Below are 12,142 nucleotides of genomic sequence, written 5' to 3'. Positions count from 1 at the left end.
ATGGGATGGCTTCATGACAAAGCAAATTGCACCGGTGCTTTATGTTGCTGTGATCCAAGATACAGTGGTGTTAAATCAGAAGGAAGCACAAATTTCCAGAAAGGTTAAGGGCAGTTTGGCAGCCAACTCTCTCTATCACAAATGGCAGTTGTATCTATTCCCTACAGTGAAAATGTACTGCAGTATGCAATAGCAAGGCATTACCCAGGCAAAGGAGCATAAAGTTTTCGGTCTCTCGATTGAATTTGATAGACATTTGGTGCAAAGGGGTATACTGATTTGAAAGACCAACACAAACTAACAACTCCTACCACCTTCAGTGTTCTTCAACCAGAGTATAGAAAATTAAAATATCTGATCTCTTGCCTCTGGACTGGTCTATAGCTGCTGATTGACGTGGAAGTAAAACATTCCTTGAGGAACCAAGCCAATTTTCATTGATTCATAGATTTTTAAGGTCCAAATAAGAACCCACCTTCTTCACTAACACTCTTGCCCCCACCCCCACCCCCCTCCCCCATTATTCTTGTATTAAGTCCAAAACATTTGACTAACTAAGGCATAGCTAGTAAATCTAAACTTTTCCTTGGTAGCTTGTTCCCATGGTTAATCACTCATAGTGAAAAAATCCATGCTTTATTTCTAATCTGAATGAGTTTAGTTATAACTTCCTTTCATGGGCTCTTGTTATTCTTGACTAGAATAATGATCACTTTTCTGCCTCCTCTTGTACTTTGTAATCAGTTCCCTTTCCAACCTTTCCAATACACCATACAGCTCAGAAGCCTCCCCTTTTTTGCTGTAAAATGCTTTTCCTGGCACATGTATTTTGTGTGGCAATTCCTGGCATCCGTTCCAAGTTATTTTTAGCTTTGTAAAATGTGGACACCAGATCCCTACAAAATTTTTCTAGCATCGGTCTCCTTAATTCTGCATACAAGGGCATCCTGAAATGTGTACAGAGAAAACATTCTGCAGTTATTAGTCATGCAAGTAACCTTTGCACATGGAAGTCATCTCACTGAAGCCATTAAGTTTCATAAATAAATATTACTCCTGTAAGTAAAGAGTGCTTTTTAGGAACTCCTCTTAGGACATCTTTCATTCCTAGGAAATGGAATATTGACTGAAAAAATCCCAGGTTCTTACTTTGGAGGTGCAAGAGTCTCTTCCAAGAATTCCTCAATCTTGTTAACATCTGTCTTGACTTCTCCATTAAAAGTCAAGAAAGGTGGGTGGGTCCCAGGAGCCAGATTGTGTAGGTCAGCTGGCTTTCTGCAGAGACAGAAAAAGTCATTAAATCACTAATCTTTATGATCAGGTAGTTGCACAGATATTTATAGTTCCTACAATTTTTTTTCCTGTGGTTAGAAGATTTTGAATCTACCTCAAGCACCCTATTTAATATAAAAACATTCCACAAGTGAAAAAAAACACCCAAAGCTGAATCCCAGCTATTTTGTTGCGCACCACAGACCCTCTTGGCTAGATACAAATCTGACTGAACTTAGTAGGGCCTTTCTATAGAGAAATACTGGATCATATAACTATTTTCAACTAAACTGAACAATTTGTACCTTTTCAGGTCAACTGTGGTGACGTTGAACACAACTCCTTTGAGCCACAAGATCATGAAGAGACGCTGGGAGAACGGGCAGTTTCCAATGCTTTCTCCATCTATACCGGCCTGAGGGATGGAAAGAGAGGGAAAATAGATTTCAGACTTGTCAGTCACTTGCCTCCCCCAAGATGGAAAACTGGATGCTGAAAGAAAAATAACCAGTTTAAAAATAGCTGACAGTGCCTATTATTTAATATAGTTTATCATCAACACAAGAGTGAAGTTGCTCCAGGATTCAGCCTTCACCAATGAGCCTGAGAAAGCAATCTGATGCCTCTTCTGAAGGCATTTTAGGGTAAAGGGCATGTGTACCTCACCAATGGCAAGCAACATCCAGAAGGCTGCATATTGTTTCGATGACTCTTGCGATTACAGGACTGCCAGATTCATGGCCATACTAGAAAACTCAGGGCAAGTTTTCTGCTCTATTTAAGTCTGTGGACTGCAGCTAGAGGATCTTAAGATGTACTTCACTCTTGTACCATCAAAAATGGCAACTTTCAGATCTAGATCTAAACCCAAGCACTCCAGACATTCACCTGTTCTTGCTTACATCTAGTAAAGCAACAGCTTCATATACAAACAACCACACCCAGACAGAATTCTTCATCTGAATCCTTCTAAGGTTCCAGGCAGATTTCAGCCACCACATTCAGTCAGTTCCTATCTCTAATACCTAATGAGTTGCCTACAAACCACTAAAAAACAATAAAAATCTGCTAGTGTTAGCACTGAGGAAATAGCCTATTTTTTCCTCTAAAAATTTATGGTCCTTAGCCATGCAAATTCTGACTTTCAGCCATGGAGGGATACAAGTAACACTCGCTGAACTGAGCCAAAGCTGTGTCCAAGGACAACATCCTTCTACAATAATTGTTCTTGTGGCCAAAGCTTTCAGGACGATAATGGTTTTGATAGATTTCCACTTTAATTTGTGGTACCATTGTGTTTAAAAGATTGTTATAATCCTGGTGAAGCAACCAACCTTCTGTTGTTGACCCACATGGGTTGCATAACTGTATTTTATGAAGACAGTGTGTGTTCAAAACAGCTGATGAAAGAGCTAAGGAAATACATGCCCTTTTCCTTTGGGGAAAATATTAAATTGCTCTGTTTGCTCTCACAAATTTTATCTTATTAATATTCAAATTGTGGGGTATCATTTCTCTGTCTTAAAGAAGGAATTGCTTCTATGCAGAGATGTGGTGCTAAGGGACATGGTTTAGCACCAGACTTTGTAAAGTTAGATAAGGGTTGGATCCTGTGATCTTAAAGGTCTTTTCCAACTGAAGCAATACTATGACTGATTTGCCAGCATAATTGGGTGATTGACCTAATCATTGTAATTCTGTGCAACATTAGCAGCACAACTAGAAACATTTTGAGATGTGTCCAGTTGCGACAAATTCAGGCCTTGCACATGAAATTTTTAACTGAAAGATTTTCTGGTAGGCATCATGAATCTTTCTCATGTCTTGAACACAGCTTTTTAATGATTCTGGGTTTAAAGACATATTCCACATTTCCTATGCAACAAAATATGGAGAGAGTGTGGAGTAAAGGCTTGAAGACAACCCATCATAAAGTTTAGGACTACAGAATTTTAATCTTGGTTCAGAAACTGCTTCAAATGTTCAGACTTGGGATGTATTTGGTTATGGGGGCACAGTTTGGCTGCACTTTTACCTGAAATTATGCATCTGCAACATGCCTGGAATATGGCACATGCACGAATCAGCAAACATTGTGGGTGAAAGAGTGGTATGGCACAAGGACGAGTAACAGAAGACACATTTTTCTGTCTGTCTGAGGTGTGAGTAGTCTAGTTCCACAAAATTGTATTAATTGAATAATCTGTTCTGCAAATTTCATGGCAAAACAATGACAATGTTGCCATGGAAATACCAGACACCACTGTATTGTGTGCAATAACTACTGCAAAGTCACATTTGTTCTTTTGGCTTTGGCTGTTAAAACAATTGCTGAGAACTTTTTGCTTCTTACCCTTCCCGAAAAGAGGCAAAAGCAGCACTATGACGCCACATTTCCCCTTAGCTTTTTCACCATCTCAATCATAATCTTATCATTCATAAGGGGGTTGGCTAACTGAGCCTACAAACAATATATTGCAAACCTAAAGTTTGAAGAAAACAGATTAATGACTGAATTAAAGTGCAAAAGAGTGTGGATAAAAAGGTTGATTCTCATCTTACCTTCTCTGGATTTAGCCTGGCTTATAAATTCATTGATTCTAATTCATTCTTCACCGGACTCCCTTTGATGTGAGTATAAAACCCTGGTTTGCCATGTCTTGCAAATACTTTGAGAGAAAGGGCTCTTGTCTCACAATAACATGAAAGCTCTGGCCTTCCTACAGGTCTCCATTCTGCACAGAGACAATCTCCTGACTGTCCTCATTGCCCACTTCTTGTGCTGCAGGTATCAACTTTTTCAGGAGTCTGAGGGAAACCATTCCCCTGCTTCCTTCAATTATATATTCTCATACAAAAGTTAAGAGTTACCCAAATCTGTACCTTTTAACATGTTCTTTGTCCTGCAGGGCAATGGTCAAAAAAACTCTCAAAACCAGAGAGGACTGAACTGGGGAGACAGAAGCTGAATGGCAGGGAAGAAACAGAAGGGTCATGTCAGGATAAGGGATGCAGAAGTCATTGGAGGCAGAAAAAAAGATGTGAAGTCTGGAAGAAATAAGATTCACTTGGAGATCAAAAGTAAAGTTAATTGTGCAGGTCAAACGAGGCCTCCAAGAGCCCCAAATGGTCAAAATATCTTCCCAACATTTTCAAAAGAGTGGGAAACATTAATTGCTAGAGACACATTGGGAATAGACAGAGGAAATTCCAGAAATTAAAGATAAACTAAAGAAAAAGTATGACATGATCTCTGTTCAAAGCTCCTGGATCTGGAAGCCAGGCTCATGATTTGGGTGGAGTCTGACTCATGGGTTTTGATCTCATGTGACTGGCATAACTGAAAACAGTACCACAAATCACAAGGCAAACTGGTGACAGAGGAGAGAGCGGGATCAAAATCTCCCCAGCAACACAAATTATCCATTAAATACAGCTCTTTTTCTGCAGAAATTATGGTCAAGGCTCTTGTCGGTTTAGTGAATCCTTTCTCGTTGCCTCTAACAGCAGTCAGTAATTCAATGTTCAGCACTCAGAAAGAGCAAAACCTTAGTAGGTAATAACTTCAAAGGCTTATCAGAGCATCTCTAGATTCCTTGTGAAGTCTATTAACTACAAGGAGGAGATGAGTAAGAACAGAGAACTTTCCAGGCTTAGTCACTCTTTGCTTCAAAGGAAAACAGCTTGCTTAAAGCACCCGGGCAGTGCCTAAATACAAGCTTATCATGTATCTGACCAAGTTCAAGGGCTCAGAAATGCAGGAATTAAATAATACCTTCATCAAGATCAAGAACTCAAACAGTGGATGGAAAGAAAAGAACAAATGATTGACAACCTAGACAAACACTATTCATCCCTGCTGTTATTCACGAATGAGCTCAAAAGGTTTCTCATGTAGCTTCCCTGAAGCACAGCAAAAGTGGTGAACCACTTATAAAAAAGGAGCAAGGGGATGATATATGCACTCTCCCTGCCAGTAACACCAGATATTTCTGATTTAATGATTGCAGCTAGGGATAGATTTGAGCCTTTGTGGGCAGGAGGATCAAAGAAATAAGAGTCTTTTACCGCACTGTAAGTCCCAAAGCTGTGAAAGGGTTTCAGAGCCTACTTCTCTCTGGGGAGAAGGACCTCACCTGATAAGGTAAATTCTCAGAATGACTGTGAAAGAGTAAAACAGATTTGAGGATCTGCTGGATGAAAATCTTTGGCCAGTGCTCAACTCACTGAAGTTTAACTGAGGTGCCTAAGGGAAGGTCTCCTGTGCAGGCAATGCCAAGGTGCACATGTAAAAGATAAATCTAGCCACCATTCCCTTTGACTAAATCTGATGTGCAACTGAATTTAGGTAGGATGAATGTGGACCTAAGCAACAGAAAACCCTGGAGTTTATGGAGGCAGAATTTATCACAGAACCATAGAATTTGTGGGTTGGAAGAGGCTTTTACATGTCATCTAGTCTAAAATCCCCTGCAATGAGCAAGACCTCTATGAGTAGATCAAGCTCCTCAGAACCCCATCCTACATGATCTGGAGTGCTTCTAGGAATGGGGTATCTACCACATCCCTGAGCAAAGCATGCCAGTATTTCACCAGCCTTATTGCAAACAATGTCTTCATTATCTCTAATCTAAATCTCTCCTCTTTTAGTTTAAAACCATTATCCCTTGTTCTGTCACAACCCGCCCTCCTAAAAAGATTGCCCTCATCTCTCTTGCAGGACACCTTTACATATTGAAAGGCTGCAATAACGTCTCCCAATTTGTAGAGAATCATTTTTGCTGCATCTTGGAAATAGCATGCTCTACTCCCATCACTTCACACAAGCTTACTTTTATTAGTTTAGCTACTATTAAAAAAACCTTTCTACTAAGTCTCCAGATGTTTAAGTACTTCAGCTGATGCAAGGTCGTGCCCTGGAACTCAGTATAATTACTGTAGGAAACCCCCATCGTCATAACAGCTGCTTCTCTCTATCTGAGTAATGGCAAGGATTGACCAAGATGTTCTCCTTTATTATTAAGGTGCTCCTTCTCAAATACTTCAGCTATTTTTAATTAATTAATTAAACATTAAAGCTATCTGTGTGTAAAAGTGGAGGATGTATGGACATATTGCTGAGTAACAAAATTATGGAAGTTTCTGAGGTGGGGAGCAGGAGAAAAAAAAAGGTCTCAGCGATGATTTTATGAGTTTGTGCCAAGCCTTTTGTAAAGCAGAGGCAGTTATCAAGAGCCTCCATCCACAGCACAGCAGAATTACATGAGCAGGGAGATCTTCTCAAGTTCAAGCTAATACTTTGCTATAAATGAAATAACTGGAATAAACTTCCTCACCTGTTCCAAAAGTACTCCAGTTGGTACATGCACAGTGACTGCAATGCACACAGACAACTGTATGTTATTTTAACTAATTTTAGCTAACCTTAATGGAGCGGGGGGGAAACAGTGTGAGTTTCATTTTCAGTTCTGCCCCAGATATGGCAGCTTTAAAGAAATATATCATCATTGATAATAGCTAGACATTTAGCTTAAAAATGGCAGCACTGGAAAGAGTTGCATATTGGAAAGCACTGTGTGTCTTTCCAGAGAAATTATAATGTATTTGGGGTTATCTGTTCTCCTCCTGTCATTTGTCATTAAATTGAGGCCACTCTGCACAATGTTCTAGTGCTCTCTTAGCCTCTGAGGCAAATGAGGCAGTGTCATGGGTTTAACCAATTGAATCTGCTGCTGAGTATTCAATACCATGCTGAAGTCATGTGGGCTTAAAATGAAAGTGCTGGCCAAAGCAAAGTACCACAGGTCTTGACGTTCAGAATGTAACATAAGAGGCATTGACAAGGCCATTGGAAAACCAATACAAACCCTCAGCCTCTGGAGATGACAGGGAGATATTTTTGATGACACTAAACCACATTTCTTTTTCAAAAGGAATTTAACCAGTTAATAAAAGCAGGCAGGCTAATTCACCTCAATGTTTCCCTGAAAGGATTAAGGAAGGATTTGATTTCATGATCTCTATAATCAAAATCTGGAGTCACATTTCATACAGTTACACCCTCTTTGTTTTAAAATTGGGAAAGCGCCTGCCTTTTGACACTTACTCTCCTTACTCTCAGAATCCAAAAGGGAAGTGAAAATCCCATTGGAAACTCAGAGCAGGCCAGGAAATATCCTATTTATTGTGCCATTAGAGAAAAAAAAACCAAAAATCTGCCTTAGTAATTATACCACACACACAATAGCACAATTCTCCATTGTAGGGAAAAATGATTGGCTGCAACATGAGATCAGACGTGCCAAGGTATTGCTTTAGTAAGGATCACTTTTTTTCCAGTTTCTCTTCTCTTTTCTTTTACAGCTTCTTGTCCAAATGTAAAAGCCAGTAAGCTATTTGGAATGCCACCAATGGAGAGGCAAACTAAGTGTATATTCATAGAGCAGCAGTGGTAGGTCTAAAGTAAGAAGTAAATCTTGTAGCACAAGTCCTGTGTATCATAGGGCACTCTTGTTGACTGTGGCTCTAGTTCAGGAAAGCATTTAAGCATGTGCTGAAATGCATCCCAATTCAGAGGAACTCTATGCTTGATTTTAAGCATGTTCTTAAGTCCTGGTGATTTCAACGGGACTTAAGCACATACTTAAGTATTTTCCTGAAAGGAAGCCTAGAACAACAATAAGAAATTTACTGTGCAGCTTTTTAACACTGTTGGACTTTTTCTGAGATTTCATTTCACTAGGAGAAACTCTGAGAAGCAGCCTTCCAAGGGAGGGCAAAATAGAGCAGAAAAATATTCCTAAGCACACAACACATGGAAATGGACCATGTGCATATAAGTCACATAAAAGCAGACCATTTGCTAGAAAGACAGTCATAGTAGTAACAAAACAAAAAGGAAGTGGTGAAATTCATTAGCTGGCTCCCCAAAAGCCAGCTAAAATGTTGTCCAAGTCTGGCATGCATACAGACATACATTATAGATGCACATAAGCTTAACTTGCTCCACATCGCTGGCCAATTATCAAGGAGTTGGCATTTTACACTCCGCTGAAACTGGCTAAGCAGTATGTCAGCAGAGCTCAACTCTCAAAAAACTACCATTGCACTTCTTAGATCTCTGCAGTTTTGGGAGAGATACATCTGTACTCATGAGACATTCAGCATTTTCAGGAGATGGAATCAGCTTCTTCCTCGGGATCTTTTCATTATGGCTTAGGATGTTCATAGTTAATGATCAGTTGACCCAAGCTGGTCTGTGTGTCTGGTGCACAGCAGATTCATCTGCTGCATCAGCTGAGGTCCTCATAGCTACATACATGGTCATTAACATGCATAAATGTATCTCTTTTTTTAGTTAGAAACACTGGCCACTATATATATTCTGTGTGAAATACAGATTCTTTTGAAATAAACTGTGACGCCTGAGAACTCTGACAGGACACATGCAGTTGGGATTTAGAAAACCTCAGATTAGATGTAGGTAAATAGTCTCATGCTGTTCCATCACCTTTTCTGCTTTCTTTAAAGAACTGAAAGAAGCTAGATTTAGATTAGGCATTAGGAAGAAAGTCTTTCTCATGAGGGTGGTGAGACACTGGAACAGATTCCCCAGAGAAGTTGTGAAGTCTCCAACCCTGGAAGTTTTCAAAGCCAGGTTGGGTGGGGACTTGAGCAAGCTGATCTAGTAGGAGGCCTCCCTACCCATAGTAGGAAGGTTTGAACTAGACCATCTTTATGGCCCCTTACAACCCAAAACATTCTATGACTCTATGATTAAACAGCAAGCTCAGAAGCACGTGTGGAGAAGTAAAGATCATAAGAAAAGACAATAAGGGTTTATCAGTGCAAATGAGATTAAATCAAAGCAATTTTGTTCTCTGACAGGGTATCCAGCACAGCAGGTAGGTAGGAAGGAAAAGGATGTGGAAGCTGTAAGGCTTCTGACATAAGCTCAAGATTTTCTTAAACCAAGCAGAGGAATGAGATATGCATGAAAGCTGTGCAAAGTGCTGCTATGAATGGTTGAAAAAAAATACTTTTGGAGTAATAAAGTTTTCCATCAGTCTAGCAACATAAATAATAGAGGTACGATAAAGGTCTGCGACAAGATGAGTCATATTTAATGTATCCATTAGCCAAAGGGAGGAAGGAATAGACAGAACCTTACAACATTTTCTGACAGCAACAAGCACGGAGAAGTTGTTGGTATTTCCCAAGAGAGGAGTAGACTCCAAAATGATACTAAGAAGTTGGAGCAAAGTGTCTGAAATCACTTAAATGGAATTTAGGAAAGTAAATCTTAAGGTGAAAGATATAAGAACAAAATCTACTGTACAAATACAGGCTGAGGGATAGATGGTGAGGCTGCAAGGATGAAGGTAAAGATGAAGCTTTTATGTCAATCACAGACAATATGAGTCATCAGCATATGCGTCTAGAAGCAACAGCAACAAGATAATGTGATGTGCATGAGTGCTACCACTACACAACCATCCTCAACCATGTAGAAGACTTTTTTTACAGAGGATGATTGTCCATTGTTATTCATGTCCACAGAAGACAGCATTAGATATTTTGATTAATTTGCAATATAGTCTGGGGACACACACACACAACACCAGGGAATTACAGTATAATTATAGGACTAATGAAACATAAAGCAGGCTTTCTAAGGAGGTTGTGTGATCTGTGTGTGTGGAGTCTTTGAAGAAGTCAAAAGAAAAAAGATTGGCAAAACTGGTCTTGATTTATTTTATCCTGCTGCAGAGTGGAGAGGGTATATAAGATGTTTAGAAAATCCTTTCTAGTGGTATATATTAGTGACTCTTATTCTAAAGCTGTTCCTGCTTTCAGTGCTAGATGCTTGGTGGCACAGACTATTTTTTTCTTTTGCCCTGCATGTGATGAAGTCTGGCCCCGATGGAGTCAATGGGAATTTTGCCCATTACTTTGATGGGACCAGAATGTTACTCATATGTTTAATGGCCAGAAGGGACAATTATCATAATCTTTCCTGACCTTTCGCATAATACAAACCATAGATTTCATTCAGTCTGTAGCCAACGTTGTGGCTGAACTAGAACATCTGTTTTGAAAGTTTTTTAAGGCTAGACAGATGCTACAGTGGTAGTAAAATCCCCTCTAGTGGCTTATGTTTGCATTGCAGGGTGAAGTTCTCGAAGTTAACCACGAACATCACCTTTGTAGGCTTTTACTAAAGGCAGTGGGTTTAAGTGCTGGAAAGTACCTTAGTCACAGGATTTGGGATGTCAGGCCACAGCAGTAGTCATAAAATCATTGCAATTTTAGCAAAAGTCAATAGAGATGCTTGAGCCTCAGCTGCTTCTTGGTTATCGTGGGTAAAACAGTGTATCTATCGGAAAGAGGCAAGGACTTTGAATAAGAAAGCCATGAAACCTTTTTTAAAACAAATAAACTTGTCCTGCAACATATTCCTACTGGGTGGCTGCTCATGTCCATGTACACTGAATGCAGCTCCTACCTGTTGGAAGCTTACGGCCATAGGATCATAGTTTGGTTTTGGGCCTCTGATGCCGCAGCTATTAGTGGGTTGTACTCTATTACACTTGATCTAATTACAGTCAATATTCATACAAAATATTCACACTAATGGCAAATATTCCACCAGCTTTAGTGAGAGCAGTGATAGACTGCATTCACTAGTATCTTTCTAGTAAGTCACTAAAACTGCAAGTGATTTTATGGACTCTGGAGAAAGAATCTGGGAACGAACCTGGTTTAGCTATTCACAAAGCACCAATTATTATCATTTAAATATTGATAATTCTCTACCCTGAGAGCTGATTAGATATGTTAGAAAGTCATTTCCCCAGGGAAGATGCAGAAAATAAAATGAGAGATAGATCATGGTCAAAATAGTGTCACAGGCAATGCAAATTACAGTTAAATGATTCTTGTTTCTAGTATCAGGTGCAAATAAAGGAATTGTTTCTTCAAAGCAAGCTCTAGACAGAGCTCCAGTTCCCATTACAGTACCAGAATCTCACATAGAGTTTTTCATGTAAGAACTGAATCTGTGCATATCTGGAATTTGAATGTCTCTTAAAAATCTCTGAGCCAGGGACAGTAATCTGGTCACATAATATATTCTGCAAATGCTGATGAATTGCAGCCAATCTTTTATGCCTCTAAGCACCATATCAGACTAACAAATAATAACAGCAGCCAGGTGCTGAAAGTTAATGCTGAACCTGAAATCAGATCCAGAGCTGAATTATTTATTGAAATTCCATTACTTCATTTGCACTATTAGAAGGGAGAGTCACTTGCAGGCACTGAAAAAAATAAGTCTGAAAGGTGGGGGTGTTGCTGAGAAGGGCATTTGCCACCATATTGGCTGACCCCAGTGCAGGCCATAATCTGCTCACAGTGGTCTTGTTTTGTATCTTATCATAAAAATACTGTTCATTGGTGACTTCAAATGGGATGAAAAAGCAATCAGTATCTCTCAAGAGCTGTCCTGCAGTGGGCAGGACTTGGTCTTTCAGTCTCATTTTGCTTCTCTGGAGTTAACAGTACTGCAGAGGGTATGAGAGAAGTTTCACTCCAAGATGCAGTCAGTGTTTACAACTATCACTGAAAGCAGATCAAGTTGCATTGCAAAGGCACACCACATCACAGGCTCAAACTTTGTTCCAGTGTTTGCCTCTTGATGCAATGTTTGCATCTTGTAAGACTTCCCAGTGCAAGCCACGACACATTCTGTGAACTAATGATTTTTCAATAAACATTCCTGAAAGCAAAACAAATTTTGATCAACTGTGTGTACTAGGAGAAATACAATTGGCAAGTAGCTTGGGACAGATTTCTGACACTAATGTGTGAT

The 12,142-nt window shown here is 39.6% G+C and overlaps 1 protein-coding gene across 2 annotated transcripts in view; it reads right to left on the bottom strand.

The window, feature by feature from the left end:
- CLIC5 (chloride intracellular channel 5) overlaps window positions 1-12,142 on the bottom strand; it is a 71,224-nt gene that overhangs the window by 23,414 nt on the left and 35,668 nt on the right. For both annotated transcript variants that reach the window (XM_009905297.2, XM_009905298.2), the window contains exons 2-3: window positions 1,578-1,687; window positions 1,150-1,275 (exon numbers count right to left, since the gene is read on the bottom strand). In XM_009905297.2, the coding sequence (XP_009903599.1) occupies window positions 1,150-1,275; window positions 1,578-1,687 (236 nt within the window). The remainder of the gene's footprint in view (window positions 1-1,149; window positions 1,276-1,577; window positions 1,688-12,142) is intronic.

This window comes from Dryobates pubescens, chromosome 3 (assembly GCF_014839835.1).
Source record: "Dryobates pubescens isolate bDryPub1 chromosome 3, bDryPub1.pri, whole genome shotgun sequence".
NCBI lineage: Eukaryota > Metazoa > Chordata > Aves > Piciformes > Picidae > Dryobates > Dryobates pubescens.
This window is presented reverse-complemented; position numbering and strand designations above follow the sequence as displayed.